This window comes from Episyrphus balteatus, chromosome 4 (assembly GCF_945859705.1).
Source record: "Episyrphus balteatus chromosome 4, idEpiBalt1.1, whole genome shotgun sequence".
Lineage (NCBI taxonomy): Eukaryota > Metazoa > Arthropoda > Insecta > Diptera > Syrphidae > Episyrphus > Episyrphus balteatus.
In genome coordinates, this window is record NC_079137.1 from 81,527,038 (window position 1) to 81,547,876 (window position 20,839).

The following is a 20,839-nucleotide window of genomic DNA, read 5'->3' on the forward strand; positions in this document are numbered from 1 at the left end:
TTGTTTTAATCAAACTACTTTATTCAAAGCTCTGTTTTTGAACTATTTAAATGTAAAGACCTTAACTTCACTTACTCTTAAAAATGTCATTAAAAACGCGCTAGTCGTTTACGAGAACTTACAAAATCAAAATAACGTTTCTACTACATGGATTCTCTCTTAGAACCATATACCTACTACCTACTTTGCTGCTTTACTGGATTCGACTTTTCCCTTTGATAACGTACTTTTACCCTTGAAAACGCTTAATTCACAAGTTTCCTGGTACTTTACTTGTTATAAATTTCCAAAATAAAATTAGGAGTCTAGAATTCTTATACCGCACTATAATAAATCTTCCATAGAAATTGATTTTAAATGCCTTCTTTTGAAAAAATCCTTCCTAATTCACATTGCGTGAAGGTAGGTTTTGAAATAACCTGCGTGTATAATGGGAAAACAAGGAACCAAAAGTAAATAAATCTTGAATAAATTTGAATATTGATTTTGTATTTTGTGTCATAGATATATCCTATCCGCAAAATAGAATATTTAAATAGAATTGATTGATTGGAATTGGAAGAAAATATTTGGATATAAGATTTTGGTATTTTCTATGGTTCAGTTAGAATATTGTTGACCTAGAGCTAAGTTTGGTAGATGAAATAATGAAGAAAAATCTGGAAAAAAATGCTAACGGAAAACTGTGTTTTGGTTCTCGAATTGCAAGAAATCGTTTGTTATCATTAAATCCAAAGCCATTGGACTATCCTGGGCCATTTGAATATTATCATAATTTTGATTGGATTAAGAAGGTAGATTGTAGTCTTTTTTATTAAGAATTTTCTAATTTAAAAAAAAAAAGTTTCCCAACAAAACAGGGTATACTCTGATAGCCAGTAAAACTCCAAGAGACAAGGATTTCAAGAAAACTGAAGACATTGCACCACCAGTTGGAACCTATGACATAGAGAACCCGAAGAATTGGAAATCGTCAGCAAGACCATTCGGAATTGGTGAAAAGCTTAAGTCTCATCCCAGATTTTTAACCCCAGCGTATGTAAATAATTAAAAAAGAAGTAATTCCTCATAATTTTACATCCTTTACAGACCAGGGACTTATAATACTTTCAAACGTCAGGTCAAGGTCTGTACATCATTTGGTCATGACCGAATAACAGTTCCACTGGTGAAAATTTCCTGTGCTCCCTTCAATATGGCTTACTGTTCGAAATGTGAACAAACACCAATTGGAGATTATTGGCATAAGAAGGCAACAAATCAAGATTTATGTCGACCTTGCATGGAAGAAGAATGGAACGATTTAAAAAAGTGCAACACAAAAGTTGTGGTTAGATATCGAAAGAAAAACGAATTAAACATGTATACCTTAGTGCGTTATTGTAATTTTTACCATGAACACAATTGTACAAAAGCTGCAGTACAGCATATGCCAACCAAGGATTTAATATTTAAGCTGCGTAAAGAAAATTATTTGTCTTCTTTTGGTTTATGAAAAAATAAGAATTAAATTAAAAAAATTGCTGTTTTAGAAATGAATTTTATAAACCATGCATTTGTCAACTTTCGGTGTGATCCCTTTAGCTGATGAAAAAAGTTTTCGATAGCGAATTTACATTAATCAACTAAAAAGCATCTCATTACAAACCTCATCAACTTGTTTTCCCCTAGAAAAAAAACACATGCGCTACAATGTTAGAATTTGAATATTAAAATTTAATTAACAAAATTACTGACAAACATTATTTTGGACGCAAACATTATTATTATTCATCAAAAGTTAAATATTTTTAGTGGTCAACATAGACGAAAAGTTTAATATTTTGATTTTAGGAGCAGAAGTTCTCGAATAGGAGTCTGAGATGGAATACCCAACGGGAGATTGATGACAATGATGACTTCGTAATTTTATACATTTATGTATAAAAATTACAGATTAGTCCAAATAATTTTTTGTTTAAAGCAATGAGGATGAATTTTCAAAGTTAAAACTTCAACGATCACTGGGGCGTATGCGGAACATTGTTTTGTTGTTTAAGAATATTTTTTTTTTGCTTAGCTAATTGTTTTGAGTTTGGGTTTGTTGACCATTTTTCTTACCGTTTTCTAACCGTTTGTATTGTATGGTGGTTTGTCAAAATTTGAAGAGTCCTGCTCTTTCCTGGGTTTAAGTCTGATTAAACGGTATAAAACCCTTTTTGAGGGTATTTAAAGACGGCCACCCAAAACAAAATCTAAATGGTGGAATCTGTTTCCAAAAGCTGTTTTCGCAGCTGAATTTTCAATACAAATTTCCTAGATTTGAAATCGGAAACCAGAGCGGTTTCTTAAATTGTTATGATACCATCAAAATGGGTAGTGCCAAGATCTTTTTTCAAATATACCAAATTAACATGAAAACTCATATCCATAAAACAACCTTTTTGCTATGAGACAGGGGCGATATATCCTAGAGATATTCAATGTTTATAATTATTTGATAAACTGAGTGAGAATTGAATTGAATTGGGTGTTATGTGAATCAGAAATCTGCATTGAATTTTTTTTTCTTGTAAGAAAATTGTATAACCCTCGTCATTCAATCAGTGTGTTTTGTTTTAACACAATTATTTTTTGACCAATTCTCATAAAATAAGAAAAATAAAAACAAATTGGTATTTTCAAAAACAATTACATACTTTATTAAAACTATGTGGTTTGTTTATCAAAGGTAAGACAGAATGCCTACGGGCAATTCCATGGCAACTCACGTTACATTCACAAAAATTTCCAATACATAAATAATTTTTTTTTGTTAATTTTAATATAAATTGATACGAAATTACTATCCATGAATGGAGCATAACTATTACTTTCATAATTAACAACAAAATTTTTCTTAATTTTTAGCATTTGCTTGGGACAAATAAAAGTATGATGGTAACTCACGTTACAAAAATCGGACACGATTTTTAAGAGTCCGACAGTATGAACTTTTTCTGCGAAATTAAGAATCTTGATTTGTTTTTAATGAAGATTCCATACATAAAAAATTACAAGCTTTTAATATTAGTGAGAAAACCAAACATTTGTTTAATATTTCGAGGAAAAATTTTAAAATATTTAGGTAACTCACGCTACATTATTTTGGTAACTCATGTTACCTGCGATTTGTGGTTCCAAAAGTAAAGAAAAGATGCATTTTCAATCAAGTTTTTTTTAAATCGAATATTGTGTAACGAAGTTTGCTTAAATGTTAATTTATTTTAGCAATCACGAGGGGATATTGTCATCGTCACTATTAGATTCATCTAATTTTATGTGGGCTTGTTTTTCCGTCATCTCCATGTGAAATTCTTCTGTAGTTGGCAGCTTATGCTTTAAAAATGCTTAAAGATTATTTATACTCCCTGAATTTAATTTCTATCCATAAGGGAATACAACAAATAATCTTTTCTTGCAACTTGCATAAAGAGTTACCGTTTGTAAATAATAATTTGCTATTACAAAAAGTAAAAAAAACTGCATAATTTGTTCAAAATTCGTGTCCACTTTTTCATGGAATTACCCCTACCTGTTTTTCATTATACCACTTTTAATTCAAAATAATGACCGTATTTAAACTTTTTCATTTAAATATAAATAGAATGCAGACTTGTTTAATTTAATATTTAGTTTTTATTTATTTAAAGACTGCTTTCACCACATTAAGATAATAAATCTTATAAAATAGTGCTAAGCTTTAATTATGAAAATTTAAACGCAAATTATTCAACTGAACCGTACAATGTAATATAATTTTTAAGAAAAAAGTTTTTAAGACTTAACTAAGCAAACTATCCGCAAATGGGCCAAAATACTATTTAGTGCCTAAAGAGTTGTTCCTTTGGTTAAATTTCATTTTTCTTGAAGTAAAAGTACAAATTAGTTGAAAAACTATATTGAGTTATAAAATTAACATTAACATTTACAAGTTTGAAACCCAAATTTGGATTGAACATTGTGGTTTATCTTGGTAACGCAGTGATGTTTTTAGAAAATTTAAAGTCTTAAAGCTGATTTTTGGTAACACATTGAAATAAACTATTAAGAATATTAAATTAAAATTTTCTGTGATTTAACTTCATAGGAGACTTACGTTGTTCCTATAGTTTCAAATAGGAATATCAGAGAGCTTAATAATATGATTTTACAAATAAAACTGAAATTTGCGGTAAAGTAACGCAGTTGTTTGGTTTTGATCACTTTGTGTTTAAACTGTCATAAATATAGAAATATCATTCAAAAAATCGATGCAAATGTTATTTTATAATAGATTAAATTATAATTATTCTATGTCAACTTAAATATATGAAAATACATAGGTACATATATTGATAAAAATGTCCATATTTTTTTTTTTCAAAATTCACTGCCCTAAATAGGCATCAAAAAGTATTTTGGCTCAAATTTTAATTCTTTTTCTGATTCTAAAATTTTTGTGTTACTTTTTATTTAATAAAAAAAAATTCTTTTGTCTCTAAGGCGACAAACTGCAAGCTACTGAAATAATGGTGGTTATTAATATAATAATTACTTAAGTAAAACGTTTGTGTTTAATGTCAGCCGAAAGTAAAAACAGTAAAAGAAATACCAACAAGTTGCTCAAGAATAAGTTTTGTCAACTCTACAATGACTTAAACGTTTTTAAGTACTTTTCTTGCGCGAAAACTTTGAAATAACTTCAATATTCACCTGAATAAGGTAAATATTGAAAAATCTAATTTTATATTTTCTTCTTAAATGTTATCTTCTAAGCTGGCTATAGGTCTTGTTTCGATTTTATCTAATCTTCTTTGAAGAAGATAACATTTATTTAATAAAGAAATATTTAATAAGGCATAAGAATCTATTTTCTTCTTGTTCAAATGTGTTAAATTTTTTGTTCAATTTTAAATTTTTTAAAGTTACCAGTCGAACTGACTGGTAAATGTAATGACAGCCTGAAATAAATGAATCTTTGAAATTGAATACTAAATTCTAAAACACGGGCTATATAATCAATGCCGATAGTCAAGTCGCCTTGTCGATTTCATAAAAGTAGTACTCTGCAGCAGTACAGCAAAATACAACCATTTAACCAGCCAAGTACTGTCTCTTAAAAATGTGCCAGACTTTTGAAAACTATTTGTGCTCATTTCGAAAAATGAGTCCTAAATTAACAATGTAGCTAATATTATCAGTCCTATTTTGCAGTACTGCTGCAGTATGACTTCTTTAATGAAGAAGCCCGAAGAAGCCCTTCTAACTTTTCTTTGGCAGCCTGAACTAACATCAGAACTTGTGACGTAGATAAAACTTCGAATACTAATCGAGCCTTTCTCGACATTGTATAGTAGGCGATGAGTCTAGAGTTCTAAGCCTAATTCTAGACAATGTCGGTTTGCATGTTTGCTTGAGTGATTGTTGATAAAATTGCTAAAACAAATTTGTATTTCATCATTCATTTAATATAATAATATAAAATTACAATTCAATGTAATAATACAAGTATAATAATAATAATACAAGTTTTTTTTGGCGCTTCCATTAAATTGGCGGGAAGCGTTTGATATTACAAGTGTTCTCAGTTATATCAATTTTTCCTTCTCTAAAAGAAACCTAAAATCTTTTGGAGTTGACGACTCTTCTATTTTCCAATTCTTTCTCATTAAAAAATTAAAAACAACAAATAAACTTCTTTTTCTTACGTAATTTTATTAAAAAATTGTACACAGTTTTTAGTACATTTTTGATGTTCAATGTACCTGCCCCTCCTCGCATGGAAAGACCTTAAAAACAAAAGAAAACAAAATGCATAAGTTAACTTGCAATTCCAAGACATTAATAAAATATTTTTTAAGATGTAAAAGACTCAGTTCAGTTATGGTAGACTAGATTCACTCAGCAGAAGTCTGACGTGCTATTTGAAACATCAACGTCTGCTTCCAAATTAAAACAAAATCAAAAAAACAATGTAACCAAAACTCACCTTAAAATTAAGCACGCAACAAGCAAGCTCCGCCAGCCTTCTTAATCTTATCTTCAGCCTTCTTTGAGAAGTATTTGGCTCTGACAATGATTGGGCGCTTAGGCAAATGTCCGCGTCCCAACAATTTGTAGAAACCCTACAAAAACGAAGACAAAGTTAAAGGAGGCATTCTTGCTTAACAAAATGAAAAGGGGTAAATCTTGAGAGAAAACTGTTTAATCTGAAAGGCTGTTCTCTACACGGGGATAGCAATTGTACGGTCGCATTCTGTCCGCCCGACGCCTTAGGGTAATCTTCATTTTAAAACAGTTATTTTCTCGTCGAGATTTCGAAATAATTGAACTCATTTAAAAAGAATGAAAAAAAAACTTACAAATTGAACCAAATCAATGACTGGTGCCTTTTCGCTCTTCTCCTTTTCGAGTTCAGCGAATTTATCGGCACCAACGAGAGACCACAATTTGTCCAAATTGATTGATGGGCAGAATTTGTGCTGTCTTCTCAAATGGAAGTTCCTCATACCAACTTTACCGAAGTAACCGGGATGGTATTTGTCGAAGTTGATGCGGTGATGGTGCATACCACCAGCGTTACCGCGACCTCCAGGATGCTTACGGTGCTTACCTAAAATATATTGAAGGATATTTAAAGGAACAACCTTTGACAAGGATTTAAAAAGATCTTACCGATACGACCATGTCCATGACTGACATGACCACGGAGCTTCCTGGTCTTCTTCCTTTTCTGGTTCGACTGCAAATAATTAAATTAAACAACCCAATTAATTCACATAAAACACATTTCACTAGAATGAGTGTTGACATTCTATAGTTTCAAAAATATGATTCTCAAAGACATCTCGAATTGAGGCTTATTAGAATTGAAATTCACAATAATAATATAATCATTGTAAAGAGAATTGAACAAATTAATGAAAAAATGAATAAACTTATTAAATTCTTACACGATGTCTTTGAAAATTGAAGATTTAAATTAGGTATTAGCGCAGCGACATCCACTCACCATTTTGCAGTTTTTTAAAAGAAAGATTTAGTTGAAGTTGGCTGGGGTTGACAAGAAAATGTGAAGTTTTGATTTGTGGAGTTTTTAACTTGAATAGATAGAGGCGTTGTGATCGGTAGGTAGAAATGAAATAGTTCAGCGAAAGTATTATAAGGGTATAGCAACATTAGATACTTTTTTGGGAAAAAAGCGGAAAAGTATACATTTTTAAGGCTTGGCCACACCGGAGGGTATGCGGTAGAGGTACGGGTAGCGGTAACGATATTTGTATGAAAAAAATTCCACATCTGAACGTTGATATGTCAGTTTGGAATTTTTTTCATACAAGTACCGTTACCTCTACCCGTACCGCTACCGCATACCGTCCGGTGTGGCCAAGCCTTTAAAGTTTCTAGAGAAAAATTGTAGAGTTTTCACCAGCGTTGCCAACCCGTTCAGTCAAAATTATGCCTCACTTGAAAAAAAATTATGCCTTTTCAAATAAATTATAGGGGTATTCACGATCTGGTGCAACAGGCCTAGTAAAAATGTAAAATTTTATTTTTTTTACAATAGATCGTGAACGCCCCTCTTCTTATCTATAGTAAATATTGAAGCATGAATGATGTTTTTTTTTTTCCTCTACCGTTGTTTCTTCTTTTTTCCATATTTTATAATTTAATTCTTTGTTTTGTTCGGGTTAATTAATTTTCACTAATTATTTTACATCAAAAGAAACTAAATTACGGGACATGAGTAGCGACAACCATTATAAACAGAATAAAAAAGACAAACTGTTTATCATGGGCGACGCGACGCGACGCGACGGTGAGCTGCAATCTGTCAAAAATAATTTTACTCCATTGTATTTTTATTTTGCAATAGGGTTAGGGTATAGCAAAAGTGCAAGACCATTGTAAAATTTTAATCCATACATATTAGGGGTATTCACGATCTGGTGCAACAGGTCTAGTAAAAGTGTAAAATTTTATTTTTTTTACAATAGATCGTGAACGCACCTCTTCTTATCTATAGTAAATATTGAATGGAATCCATAATATGAATTATATCAGCTTCACTCTTTTTTTTTACGGAGTTGTCTTTCCACCGATGCTTCTTCTTTTTTTTCAATTTTTTTATAATTTCATTCTTTGTTGTGTTCGGGTTAATTTATTTTCACAAATTGCATCGAAAGAAACAAAATAAAAAAGAATAAGAATAAAAAAGATAAACTGTTCATCATGGGCGACACGCGACGGCAAGCTGCCATCTGTCAAAAAAATTTTACACCATTGTATTTTTATTTTGCAATAGGGTTAGGGTATAGCAAAAGTGCAAGACCATTGTAAAATTTCAATCCATATATTTTGTTGTTGTAGTGTTGCAAGATTTTACACTATTGCACTTTTGCAATGATACAAGACCAGTTGCATCGGATCGTGAATACCCCTATTGTTGTTGTAGTGTTGTAAGATTTTACACTTTTGCACTTTTGCAATGATACTAGACCAGTTGCATCGGATCGTGAATACCCATTATGCCTCAATTTAAATTTCTTAGTTTATGCTTAAAAATTATATACAAAAAGTACACAAGTACACAAAACGAAATGTTTATTTACAGGGCTATTCTGGAGTTATGAGGGTCACAAGTCACAATTTTTTGTGAGGTTTTTTTTGTGAGGTTTCTTATGAGGTTCTCACAATTTCGTATTCTGCGAAAAACCTCATAAGAAACCTCACAACAAATTCACCACACGAAGAGGTGAGTTTCTTTTTATGACAGCCAGCTGATTTGTCAAAACAAGTTCAATAAAAAAAATTTATCTGCACATATTTTGGATGCATCGATATAAAAGTAAAAACAATTAAAAAATGGTAAGAAAATATATTTCATAATGAAATCAAATTTGTTAATCAAATAAAATTTAAAGGGTAAATGAAAGAAGCCACTTATCGACCGAAAGAAGTCTGTACTTTTCAATCTACTATACAGAAGTCAAAACGATCCTCTGGTTGCTGATAAGGATGCTCTTACTCAGCGTTTATCCAAAACAAAACAAATTGATGAATTCATTTAATCAAACAAGTTACATTACATGGAGAAAAAAAACATCTTCCGTAATATATTCAACTTAAAAACTGAGCTCAGATCAATGAACTGTATTTGTGGGATTCCTATTTTTTCTTGATCTTGAACCCCAAATTATCCACGAAATCATGAGTTCTCCATATGCAAAGGTATGTACCCATAAACTAATGTTATTTTTCTTTGGAGTTCAATGAATGTGTTTCTATTTTCAGTTGTATATTCCGGAGAGTATTTGTCGTCTTCCCGAACAAAGATGATATCACCAACTATAAAGTGTGAAAGTGTGTGGGCAAAACACACACTATTCGTGATATGGAGGCAGTGCGAATGGCAGCCCCACAGACTAATATTCCACCAACAATGAACCAAGCTCATCACATTCTACCAAACCTACACATGCTTATGAGCGCATATAGTAATGCAGCGAAAGCAGTCGCTGCTGATCAAACTATCAAGATTGGCCGAACTAAAGAAGTCCAAGGAAAAAGCAGCAGCAGAAATAGAAAAGAAGAAGAGGAAGAAAACTGCTGCTGCCAACAAACCAATAGACAAGAGTCGGACAATCTCGAGTACCCCAATCGCTGGTAATCCATCGAAACTTTCATCGGTATGGGAGCGCGCTGAAGATCTATCAGCGCTAGGATGTCGACAAGGCAGTTTCAAATCCACCAGAACAACTCAAAGGTATAGTAAAGCGATAACCACAATTACCGAAAACAAAGGTACATGTTAAATCAACATTAGTTTTGAATATAAGCAGCATAAAGATCCGAACTGAGTCAATCCAAATCCAAATGCTCATTTTGTTGAAATCCTTTGGATCAACAAACTCTTGAAGAAGCCTACGATTTTGAATATTTTGTATTCACAAAATCAAGTTGTCTAATATCAGTAGGTGCTCCTGTGTTCTTTGAAATTCGTGGATGTGATGATTTCCAGCAATTGAATCTGACGTGAAATAATGCATACCAAAAACTTTGTCTGGTCAAGAGCCACCTGCGGCTATTTTTGTGATTGATGGAATCACAATTTGTGTATGTTGCAATGATGCAATGATTTGACACGACAGCCAGTGCAACGCCAACGCACGCAAGCCATGTCGCAAATATTCATCGATGACTTCTTAGAAACTATCTCCAGATGCAACCAAAATCCAATGGCAGACGTTTGGGACACATTCCTTTGGGTAAGTCTTCTTGGAATTGCTTATTGATTAAGATTTTTGCTCTGCAATAAGATGCAACAATTGTTTTAAAACAAGGTCTAACTCTATTTTTGTTGAATCACAAATTAAAAAAAAAAATTTTAATTGTTCTCAAAACATTTTATGGAAGTAAAAAATGTCAAAACTCTAGTAATTTGTGAGTTGTGACCTGCTCTGAAGGAGATCACAATTTTAACAATTTTTATGAGGCTCACGAGTTGTGAGGGTACGCCAGAATACGAAAAACATCACAAAACAAAACTCATCTCACCTTATGAGGTTCTTGTGACTGTGAGGTTTTCGCCAGAATACGAAAAAGTCACAAAATCGAGTTCAACTCGAGTTATGAGGTTATTGTGACTTGTGAGGCATCAGTGAAATTGCCCAGAATAGGCCTGTTAATCAATTTATACATTAAGGGCCAATTTTTCAATAGTCAGATAAACCTCAGATAGAGATTATTCCTAGGAATAAAATTTTTTATATTAAAATTTATTCTTCTGATAGTCTAACTGACGGACGATTGAAAAGGCAACTTATTTGTCACGTAACGGAAACTGTTTTTCTTCGAAAGGAATATTTCAAGACGTTGCTTCATATAATTGGAAGAAATTAGCGGCCAATTTTTTTCACCAATAAAAAATATTAGCCTGTTTGCAAGCGTTTTAGATCTTTTTACAGCAACAAAATTATATTCTTTTCTAGTAAAAGTGATTAGTGTGAACAAAATTCTTCGAAAAATTAAACACTACCAAAACAAATTCTGTATATAAAATTTCGAACAACCTTTATTTAAAAGATATAGAAAATATAAGTTTTTAGTCTTTTTATCAAAATATTTAAAAAATTATAAGAAAGTTTTAAAATATAAATCAAGAGTAGAAAGGAAAAAATTATGCCTTTTGGCAAAAAATAAGCCTCAATGCCTTAGCTAATAAAATTATGCCTAAAAGGCATAATTATGCCTCAGTTGGCATCGCTGGTTTTCACTCATGTTAAGGCTTGGCCACACCGGAGGGTATGCGGTAGCGGTATGGGTAGAGGTAACGGTACTTGTATGAGCAAAATTTCAAACTGACATATCAACGTTCAGATGTGGAATTTTTTTCATACAAATATCGTTACCGCTACCCGTACCGCTACCGCATACCCCCCGGTGTGGCCAAGCCTTTACTGACTTTGTATTATTTTACTTGACTTGTTTTGTTTTGAGGATTTTTCATTTTCATTTTGAATTTATTTTTTTTTTTATTTTAATACTACGTTTCCACCTATCCTAAATCCGAGATTTAGCTAAGTAGATTTAGCACAAATCTCGAGTTTTATTCTGAATCTCGGATTGAAAGTAGGCGACAATCTTAGATTTAGGGTAGCTGAACCCAAATCTAAGATTTAGCGAAGTAGATTAAAAATAAATCTCGAGATTTAATCTAATACTACGTTTCCACCTACGCTAAATCCGGGATTTAGCTAAGTAGATTTAGCATAAATCTCGAGTTTCATTCTAAACCTCGGATTGAAAGTAGGTAAACATCCTAGATTTAGGGTATCTCAACCCAAATCTGAGATAAAGCGAAGTAGATTTAAAATAAATCTCGAGATTTATTCTAAATCTACTTAGCTAAATCTCGGATTTAGCGTAGGTGGAAACATAGTATAAATCTACTTAGCTAAATCTCGGATTTAGCGTAGGTGGAAACATAGTATAAAACTTATTTTTTGATGTTTTTTCCTTGAATTTAATATGATTTGTATTTTTATATTTTGACTTAGCATTTTCTCTGTCGACTTGAGAACATTTTTTGCTTCTTTTAGCTGTGTACTATGTGTGTGTACTTTAAGAATTAACCACAAAGGAAAGGTACCCTACTAACAATTTTGCTTCTATAATGCTTTACAGAAGCAACAATTGCATCTGTAAAGCTTTATAGAACCAAAATTGTTTCTCGGGTATGCGGCAGCGACACGGGTAATTATTAATTCATAAACGGAACATCAACATTCAGGTGTGGAAAGTTTTTTCGAACAATCAAGGCTTGGCCACACCGAAGGGTACATATGCGGTAGCGGTACGGGTAATTGTATGAAAAAAATTCCACATCTGAACGTTGATGTGTCAGTTTGGAATTTTTTTCAAGGCTTGGCCACACCGAAGGGTACATGCGGTAGCGGTACGGGTACTTGTATGAAAAAAATTCAAAACTGACACATCAACGTTCAGATGTGGAATTTTTTTCATACAATTACCCGTACCGCTACCGTAGGTACCCTTCGGTGTGGCCAAGCCTTCATACAAGTACCCGTACCGCTACCGCATGTACCCTTCGGTGTGGCCAAGCCTTTAAGGCCTGGACAATTAAAAATGTGATTGACAAATGATTCAAACTCTCAGAATATTTTAGCACAGGTAATACGAGTTTCCTTGGCCAAACTGGGTATTGTGCAATGAAAAACATAACAAAAATTTTCGTTTACAGAATGGTAGTAATTTTTGGGTACGGGCTTTAACCAGAGTTCAGTGGAAACAGGGGTTGAACTACGGCATACGTTCGTTAACGTTTTGACTATTGCTCTCTTTATTTAATCAGAAGAAAATGATAGAGACATAAAGCATAAAGGCTTGGCCACACCGGAGGGTATGCGGTAGCGGTACGGGTAGAGGTAACGGTACTTGTATGAAAAAAATTCCAAACTGACATATCAACGTTCAGATGTTGAATTTTTTTCATACAAATATCGTTACCGCTACCCGTACCGCTACCGCGTACCCTCCGGTGTGGCCAAGCCTTAAATACGTTAATGTACGTATGTCGTAGTTCCACCCCAGATTTAAATCACTGATCAAACACGATTTACTGAACACATTCATCGGCAACATTCAGTAAAAAATAATTTGTTTTTCATATTTTTGACATTCCAGTGTTGACAACCACAAGAAAACAAAAAACGTCATTCATTTGATTTTAATTTATAGATTTGATTTAATTTTTTACAAAAAAAAACCATAATTTTCCACATAAAAATGAATATTTCCAACACTCACAATGTTCTTCATGTAGAAATTAAACTAAAACCTGGAAATACGTAAGTTTATCCTTCATTCAACTCCTAATTTATATAAAATAACTCTTAACAATTATAATTTCAGTCGAATAGAAACAATTGAAAATCAGTTAAAAAGTGAATTGAATTGTTTTTTTGAAAATAACAAAAACTATTTAAGCGAAAGTGAAATAATCGTGAATGAACAACATGGACCAAACATACAAATGCATGTTAAAAGTATATCAATCGATGGAAATTCCTTTTCCACGGTAAAATATTTATCAAAAAAAAATGATAAAAGTACTCAACTAAAAAGGTGTTCCCTTTTCTTTCATAGATCAATCCTCCTCCAATTGTCTATCACATCTATCGACCTCATACACGAAATGTCGAAGTTGAAATGTTTCAAGTAAATTTAACAAAAATCCTCTTACTTTTTTAGATATTTTCATTTGTCCTTTTTTCTAGGATAATCAAGAAGAAGGCGGCGAAGAAGTTCCCGCCTCTAATCATTGGCTCTTACCATCCCATTCATTCGATGGCCTTTGGGAGAATCTCATCTACGAAGACAATCTTAAAGAAAATCTTTTAAAATTCGCTGAATCTTCGTTAGTTTTTTCAGCTCACAATGTCAACCAAAATGTCATCTCTTGCAACAGGATTGTCTTGTTACATGGACCTCCTGGGACAGGAAAGACAAGTCTGTGTAAAGCTATTGCACAAAAACTTTCAATACGTCTCATGTCCACGTAAGTATAGTTTCCAAATAAAATTGATATCCTTTTTTTAATGAAAAAAGATAAATTTTAGATACAAATTTACTCATCTGATAGAGATCAATAGCCACAGCCTGTTTTCCAAATGGTTTTCAGAGGTAAAGTAAACTTTTTTTATAGCATCTAGGCATTTGTAAAATTGTCATTTATTTTCAGAGTGGCAAACTTGTGATGAAACTCTTTACAAAAGTCAGAGAAATCATCGCACAGCCAAAGTCATTAGTTTGCGTTCTAATCGACGAAGTAGAATCAATAGCCTACGCAAGAGAATCCATGTCAGGTTTGTTTCAAGTGTGCCAGGTTAAACCTAATAATCTCACATTTTCTTTATTTCTATTCAAAACTTAGGTCAGGAACCCAAAGACGCAATGCGAGTTGTGAATGCTCTCCTCACTCAACTCGATAGCATTAAAGAATCTCCGAATGTCCTTATCCTAGCCACTTCCAATCTAGCTTCCAATATCGATTTGGCCTTTCTCGATCGTGCTGATATCAAACAACACATTGGCCTTCCATCGGTTAGAGCAATCTATCAAATTTACGTTTCCATGTTACGCGAGCTTATGCGAGTCGGAATGATTCACGAAAAACCAATCCAACAATTCCAAGACGGTGCTGATGTTTGTATACTTAAATTGGCTAAATCGAGTGTCGGAGTAAGTGGACGTACTTTGAGAAAACTTCCATTTTTAGCACACGCCATGTTTATGGGCAGTGCCATCCTTCCAATTGATTTGGAATGTTTTGTTCAAGCCATGCAATCAGCCTTGGATAAACATTTAACAGATCAAAGACTTTTGGAAGGGAAACCTAATAATAACTAGACTTATAGACTAAATGCATGTTTCTTATAATTTTTGTTTATTGTTTATAAGATAGAATACGATTAAAATTAGAATCCCCACTATTTTCTTCATTCATTAACTGGGTTTTGCTCATAACATAGGCATTAACCTCTCGTAGGACTTCATTGAGTTCAACGTCTCTTCCTTGACCATCGATATAGAGCTCGACTAGAGGAGGCGATTGTAGAATCTTCGAGCCTATCACAACAATGACGGGGTAACCCATTCTCTTTGATTCCATTAAGCGTTTGCCGATTGTCAGATGCCTCCTGTCATCGAGGATAATATCATCTTGATCACAAATCTTGGTCAGTTTGTTAAACAATTCCTCCTCGTAGCTGTATGATGCATTTTGCTCTTTACTTCCTTCCTGCGAATGAAAGGGTTGTTGCGATGCAAGAGAAGCGAAGGAGATGTGTCGGTAAGGTGAATGGGTAGGAAATTGGATTAAGTTGGACAAAGGGGAAAGGAAGCTTTTGGATAGGGAAGGATGGAATGTTAAGTTGCAAGGATGTGGGGCGCATAGCAAGCACGTCGCGGGTCTGTAACTAAACATATCTAACCTCATCTAACAGTCCCTTTTCCAATTTCCAACCTAATCCTATTTCCTACCCAACCGCCTTTTCGACACCTCCTTAACTCTAATTGCTCGCAACAGTATTTTTAAAGAGGGTTAATGATCCTTTTTATATAATTTATCTCCATACCTTGGCTGAGATTATGCAAACATCAAATGGTGCCAAAAGTTTTGGCCACCTCAGCTCGTTCTCGGTGGACTTGACTTCTAGAGATGCCGCCAAAAGTCTACTTATACCGATGCCATAGCAACCCATGGATAGATTTTGAGGCTTTCCATTTGCCTGCAAGAAAGTCGCTCCAAGAGGCTTTGAATATTTGTCTTGCAGTAGGAATGTATGTCCAATCTAAAAAGAGAACATTATATTAATTCGGGAGTCATTTGAAAAATCTTTTCTTCCAACCTCTATTCCTCGTGTTTCTTCAATTGATGATTGACATTTTGGGCATTTTCTGATCTCACCAGAAGCCTCTTCATTTGATGAATAAGTACAAGCTTCGCATTGAAAAATTCGATCCTCGCCAGTTCGGGAAACAAAATGATATTCATGTGACACACTTCCACCCATGATTCCAGTACTGGCGACAACTAAATTACAAAAAGGTCTCAAACGACTCAAAAAGTTCAATAATTTTTTGTACCTTTCACAAAAGGAACATCCAATTTCTTGAAGAAAGACAAATAAGCTTCACTGACTTCTTCGTAGGTTTTTTGAGCTTCTTCAAGATTTCTATCGAATGTGTATAAATCTTTCATGATGAACTCTTTGGCACGTAAAAGTCCAAAGCGAGTTTTCAATTCATCACGAAATTTAGGACCAATCTGTAAAAGTGAGATATTGGTATGAAAATTTTGGGCATGACCAGGCGCACAAGATGACGAAATAAAAAAAATATAAAAGCTAATAGTTTTTATTTAAAAAAATATTTACGAAAATCGTTTTTTCAAAACTCAACAAAACCAATACAAAATGTGGAGGTTTTGCATACTCAACAAAATGCTACGAGGATTTGCAAGACTAAATAAATTTGCAGGTTTTGCCAAACTCTATAAAATTTGCCTGTATCAAATATTACACTGGTATACAAGGGTTTTGTTGCCAAAACAAAAATATACTTTTCTAAAGGTTTTCGGTGTGCTGAACTCGAATCCGAAGTAAGATAAAACAAATCAGTAACGGTTTCTATAAGATGTTTTCTATAAGATTTCTATAAGATGTTTTCCATCTTTGAATACATGTTTAAATCTTTTCAATATCTTTTTTATTGTTCGAGATATCTTAAAATGAAGTAAGTGGGTTTGGCTTCATATAAATAATAAAGGAGATAATGGCGTTATAAAATTTCTATGGTAGGTATAAAATGCCAAACAACTGAGGATATCTCGGGCAGTTAAAAATATATCGGAAATATTTAAACAGGTTTTGAAAGGTTGAAAATAGTTCTTATAAAAACCGTAACTAAATCTGCTCAAATAATTTTCCTTATATAAAAGAATTAGGTCCGAAGTACTGCATTTTCTAACGGTTATATTTCAAAAACGGGAGCTGATTAATTTCTTTTGACTTTGGATTCGAGTTCAGCACACCGAAAACCTTCAGAAAAGTATATTTTTGTTTCGGTAACAAAAAAAAAGTTTAATTTTCTTAACCAGTGTGATTATTGTAGTTTTTACATTGGTTGATTGGTTTTAGTTATGCATTATTACATACATTAGGCGGCCCATACACACCACACTTGTGTGCACACCGGAGCGATAAAATCAATGGGTGCGTTCACGTACCGATCTAAGGGTATCCGGATACCTTTGTGTTGTTGTAATCCCATATAAAATCTCAGCTGATTATAAACATGTGTTGACAAGCAAAAAAATCCAAAGGTATCCTAAAAATTTCTGGATTCTCGTGTATCTTATGGGAGATTTAATGAACAGCTGATTCGTGTTCACAAACGTATTGGGCACGTTCAAACAGTTAACATAAAGCTATCGGATAACTTTTTGTTGTTGTAAACAGTATTAAAAAATAGCAAAGAAACGAACAATTTTCTGTCAAAAAATAATCTGAAGGTATCCGAGAATGTTTGGTATACCTCAGGTATTCGAGTGATCAGCTGATAAATATTTGGCTATTTTTTATTTTGATTTCGCGATTATTCAGCTTGAAAATAAAATAAATTTGCAAGAATTAAAGTTAAATCGATTGTGCAAGTACTATGCAACAATAACAGGAATTTGCTCAAAAGAAAAAATTTCCTCTTTTCAATATTTTCATTTTTGTAGCAAATTTGGCAAGCTATCTGAATAGCTTTTCGTTCAAAGAGATATTCCAGATACGGTTATCCCAGATAGCCTATCCGATAGCTGTTTAAACGTGCCCATTGGATACTAAGGTATCTTGGATAGGGTATCTATGCGTACGTGAACGCACTCAATACTTTTTGATTTTTTTGTGTCGGTGTCATGATCGGTGTGCCGTCTGTGGTGCGGTGTACACACAAATGTGCGCACAAGTCTGTACACAAGTGTCTTGTCTATGGGCAGCTTAATACATAAAAGGTTATAAACGTTAGGTAGAAAAAAGTGTACTTTCGGATTTGTTTCATCTTGAAAAAACGCGGTGTTTTCATGTTCAAAATAAGGATAAATTGTTCCAAATCTATCTGAAAATAAAAGTTGATCCTATCGATTCAAATGGGAAACAAAAAACCTTATCCTGGAAAACTTGAAAAAAACATTTGTTGAGTTTTGAAAAAACGCTCTTCAATTGAGGTCACGACAGAAAGATGATAAGATCTATGATACCTGATACAAACGAAGTGGTAACTGTTTGTAGGAGATTGGAGCTGCACTGGCAAGCATTGAAGTTACAGCTTCTTCGTGAGTCTGGGAATGTAATGTAATCAGTGAGGCTTCTTAGATAGAAAATTAATAAAATTACCGGACTTAGTAAGTGCTCTTTGCCATGTCTGTCTTTGACGAGATAGAATTCACCGACTCCCTGGTCAAGTCGACCTGAATTACAAATCAGACAGTTACAACAACTACCGACATCTCAATAATAACTAAAAGAACTTTACCTGTTTTCTTCCATAAACCACTAGAAGTCAACACTGGCAATGAGATTTTCTGAGCATCAATGGCAGTCATGTGTTTGTTAACCAAAGCAATGCATTTATCTAATGCTTTTTGTGCCAATGGCAGTATTTGAAATGTTCCATTGTTTGATGATTTAATTAGACCCAATTCTAACATTAACTTAAAACAAAACAAAAGAAAGTGAATTTTAATCTATTGCATAATAAAAAAAAAATATAAACAAAATTGGTTTGGGGTTACTTTTTGACTGCGTGATGTGATTTCTGTGGATTTCACAACTGCATCTTTGGGTGTCACTATAACAGGCCAAAACAGTTTGCTTGTACGATTCATTTTGAATTGAATCGTATGTTGCGTGATGAGAGATCTTGGTAAATTATATTAGAATTTTTTAATTGTTATTTAAGAGGAATTTAAAATTTGTCATTTGGAAATTTTGTATGAGAGCCGAAAAAGGCTCACTCAACACTCACACGGTTTGACAGTGACAGCTACCTTTTTAAACTTCAGGTTGATGAACAGGGATGTTGTATGTTCGCTGAGGTAATGTAACGTTAACATAACGTAATCGTAGGTTAATGTATAAATGCAGAATCATTTATGCTATTCTCACGTTGTGAAAAATTGGTGAGAAACATTTGGAATTGGAACGAAATTCATTTTTGTTTCTATCACGGCTGCATTGATTTCCGTTCGAATTCTGTTTTCTCCCGTTTTCAAATTTGAACTGCTCGGATTCCGTTTTCGAACACATTTTTCGAATTCAAAGGTTTTTCGAAAAACGAACGGACTTATAATCCGAAATTTTTAATTTAAATCCAAGTAGCAAATTGCTACCGAAAAAGAATAATATCCAACAAAAAAACGAATATGGGAATACGAACAACCGTTTTCAATTCGTAGGGATTCAATTTTCGTTTCCGCTTTCAAATTCGAACGAATATTAGAACAGCCGTGTATGAATTTTATTTCGATTCAATATGTTTCTCAACGTTCGAGGAAGTATGTACAGATGTAAGTGGTTACAGTTTCCGATATCACGGCAGTTTTCGATTATAGCCTAAGTATGTTAACAGTGTGGTATAGATTGCAATTTCCTCTTCACGCTAAGTCCAACTTGAGACAGATTTACATATGGAGCTGAAGTGAACCAAGTCACAAAAAGTGAATTTGCAGATCTAAAGACTTAAAGAAAATACGCTACCGTTGAATCTTATGGTGAATATTTTTTTCGAACAAATGACAATTTGAATTGATACACTTTTGGATCAAACTAATGACAGACCTTAGTAGAGTCAAACTTTGCGCAAATTTTGGCACTAGACTTGGATTTTTTTTTTATTTTACTTGGTCCGTTTCAGCTGTGAGATCTCCGTTGAACTTGTCTTTTGTACCAGAGGTTCAGGGTTCGAATACCAATACAGCCCAATACTTTCTTTTTGCTCGCAAGTTTAAATAATTTTTGAAAAAAAGTATTGGGCTGTCTTTGGGGTTCGAACCCAGGGCAAGTTGAAGAGATAGACAGCGGTAAAAAAAAAAACCAAAGATCCAAATAAACATGTTCGAACCATTTTTTTAAATTTTGATTTGAATGAATACATCTGTAGAGGAATTCGTTCCGTTAGACATATCACACATGTATCAAATAAATAAGATTCACTTTGATTCTATTCCGAAGTGGATACCTGGAACCAAATCTAGGTTCCGATCGGAAAGGACTATCGTTTAGGCACTTCTTCGGAACGGATACATCGAGAGGGCTGCTTATGAAGGCTAAACGAAAACGAATGATACGAGCGAGTGCGAGTGAAATGGGTGAAATTCACTATAAGACTGAAACCTTAACTACTCACCCTTAAAAGGCTTTGAACTCAACTAACCACGTCACAGCTAATCATAGGACATAATCATTACTAGGCTTGTGTAGTTCGCGAACGAACTAGTTCAATGAACTAGTTCATCTTGGTGAACTACAGAACTTAGTTCACTTACCTAGTTCAATTTAGTTCGCGAATAGCGAAAAAGATTTGTTTCAACAAACTAAACAGCAACCTAAAGTAGTCGTAATATGACATTACGAAACAGCTTGCGCTCACCTTACATTATCATTTTTTTAATATATTTTTTGGGTGAAAGGAAGTCCCATCTGAATAGGGAATTTTCAAATTTGGTCCTTGTCTCCTTGTCTTATACGACGACAGCGCCCATTTTAAC

At 33.5% G+C, this 20,839-nt stretch overlaps 4 protein-coding genes across 6 annotated transcripts; 2 read left to right on the forward strand and 2 right to left on the reverse strand.

Moving 5' to 3' along the window:
* Positions 1–317: 317 nt before the first annotated feature.
* Positions 318–1,548, forward strand: LOC129918730 (uncharacterized). 3 transcript variants are annotated; one of them, XM_055999430.1, is made up of 4 exons: positions 318–452; positions 505–794; positions 845–1,035; positions 1,090–1,548. In XM_055999430.1, exons 2-4 carry the CDS (start codon positions 648–650, stop codon positions 1,493–1,495), a joined length of 744 nt encoding a protein of 247 aa, XP_055855405.1. In that variant the 5' UTR covers positions 318–452; positions 505–647; the 3' UTR covers positions 1,496–1,548. The 3 variants fall into 3 exon arrangements, with proteins under 3 accessions (XP_055855405.1, XP_055855406.1, XP_055855404.1); XM_055999431.1 differs by having other exon boundaries at positions 319–452; positions 527–794; XM_055999429.1 differs by having other exon boundaries at positions 319–794.
* Positions 1,549–5,695: 4,147 nt separating this feature from the next.
* Positions 5,696–7,055, reverse strand: LOC129919599 (60S ribosomal protein L27a). Its single transcript, XM_056000539.1, has 5 exons — positions 7,013–7,055; positions 6,676–6,742; positions 6,363–6,613; positions 5,990–6,125; positions 5,696–5,789 (listed from the first exon to the last, which is right to left on the reverse strand). Exons 1-4 carry the CDS (start codon positions 7,013–7,015, stop codon positions 5,997–5,999), a joined length of 450 nt encoding a protein of 149 aa, XP_055856514.1. The 5' UTR covers positions 7,016–7,055; the 3' UTR covers positions 5,696–5,789; positions 5,990–5,996.
* A 6,171-nt stretch (positions 7,056–13,226) lies between these two features.
* Positions 13,227–15,027, forward strand: LOC129919026 (pachytene checkpoint protein 2 homolog). The gene is made up of 7 exons (XM_055999830.1): positions 13,227–13,370; positions 13,435–13,600; positions 13,669–13,740; positions 13,800–14,080; positions 14,142–14,205; positions 14,264–14,387; positions 14,456–15,027. The coding sequence occupies exons 1-7, from the start codon at positions 13,309–13,311 to the stop codon at positions 14,929–14,931; spliced, it is 1,245 nt and encodes a 414-aa protein (XP_055855805.1). The 5' UTR covers positions 13,227–13,308; the 3' UTR covers positions 14,932–15,027.
* On the reverse strand, positions 14,946–19,103 carry LOC129919025 (probable proline--tRNA ligase, mitochondrial). The gene is made up of 8 exons (XM_055999829.1): positions 18,866–19,103; positions 18,607–18,784; positions 18,468–18,541; positions 18,332–18,412; positions 16,171–16,351; positions 15,933–16,117; positions 15,660–15,875; positions 14,946–15,322 (listed from the first exon to the last, which is right to left on the reverse strand). The coding sequence occupies exons 1-8, from the start codon at positions 18,956–18,958 to the stop codon at positions 14,969–14,971; spliced, it is 1,362 nt and encodes a 453-aa protein (XP_055855804.1). The 5' UTR covers positions 18,959–19,103; the 3' UTR covers positions 14,946–14,968.
* Between the last annotated feature and the right edge of the window lie 1,736 nt (positions 19,104–20,839).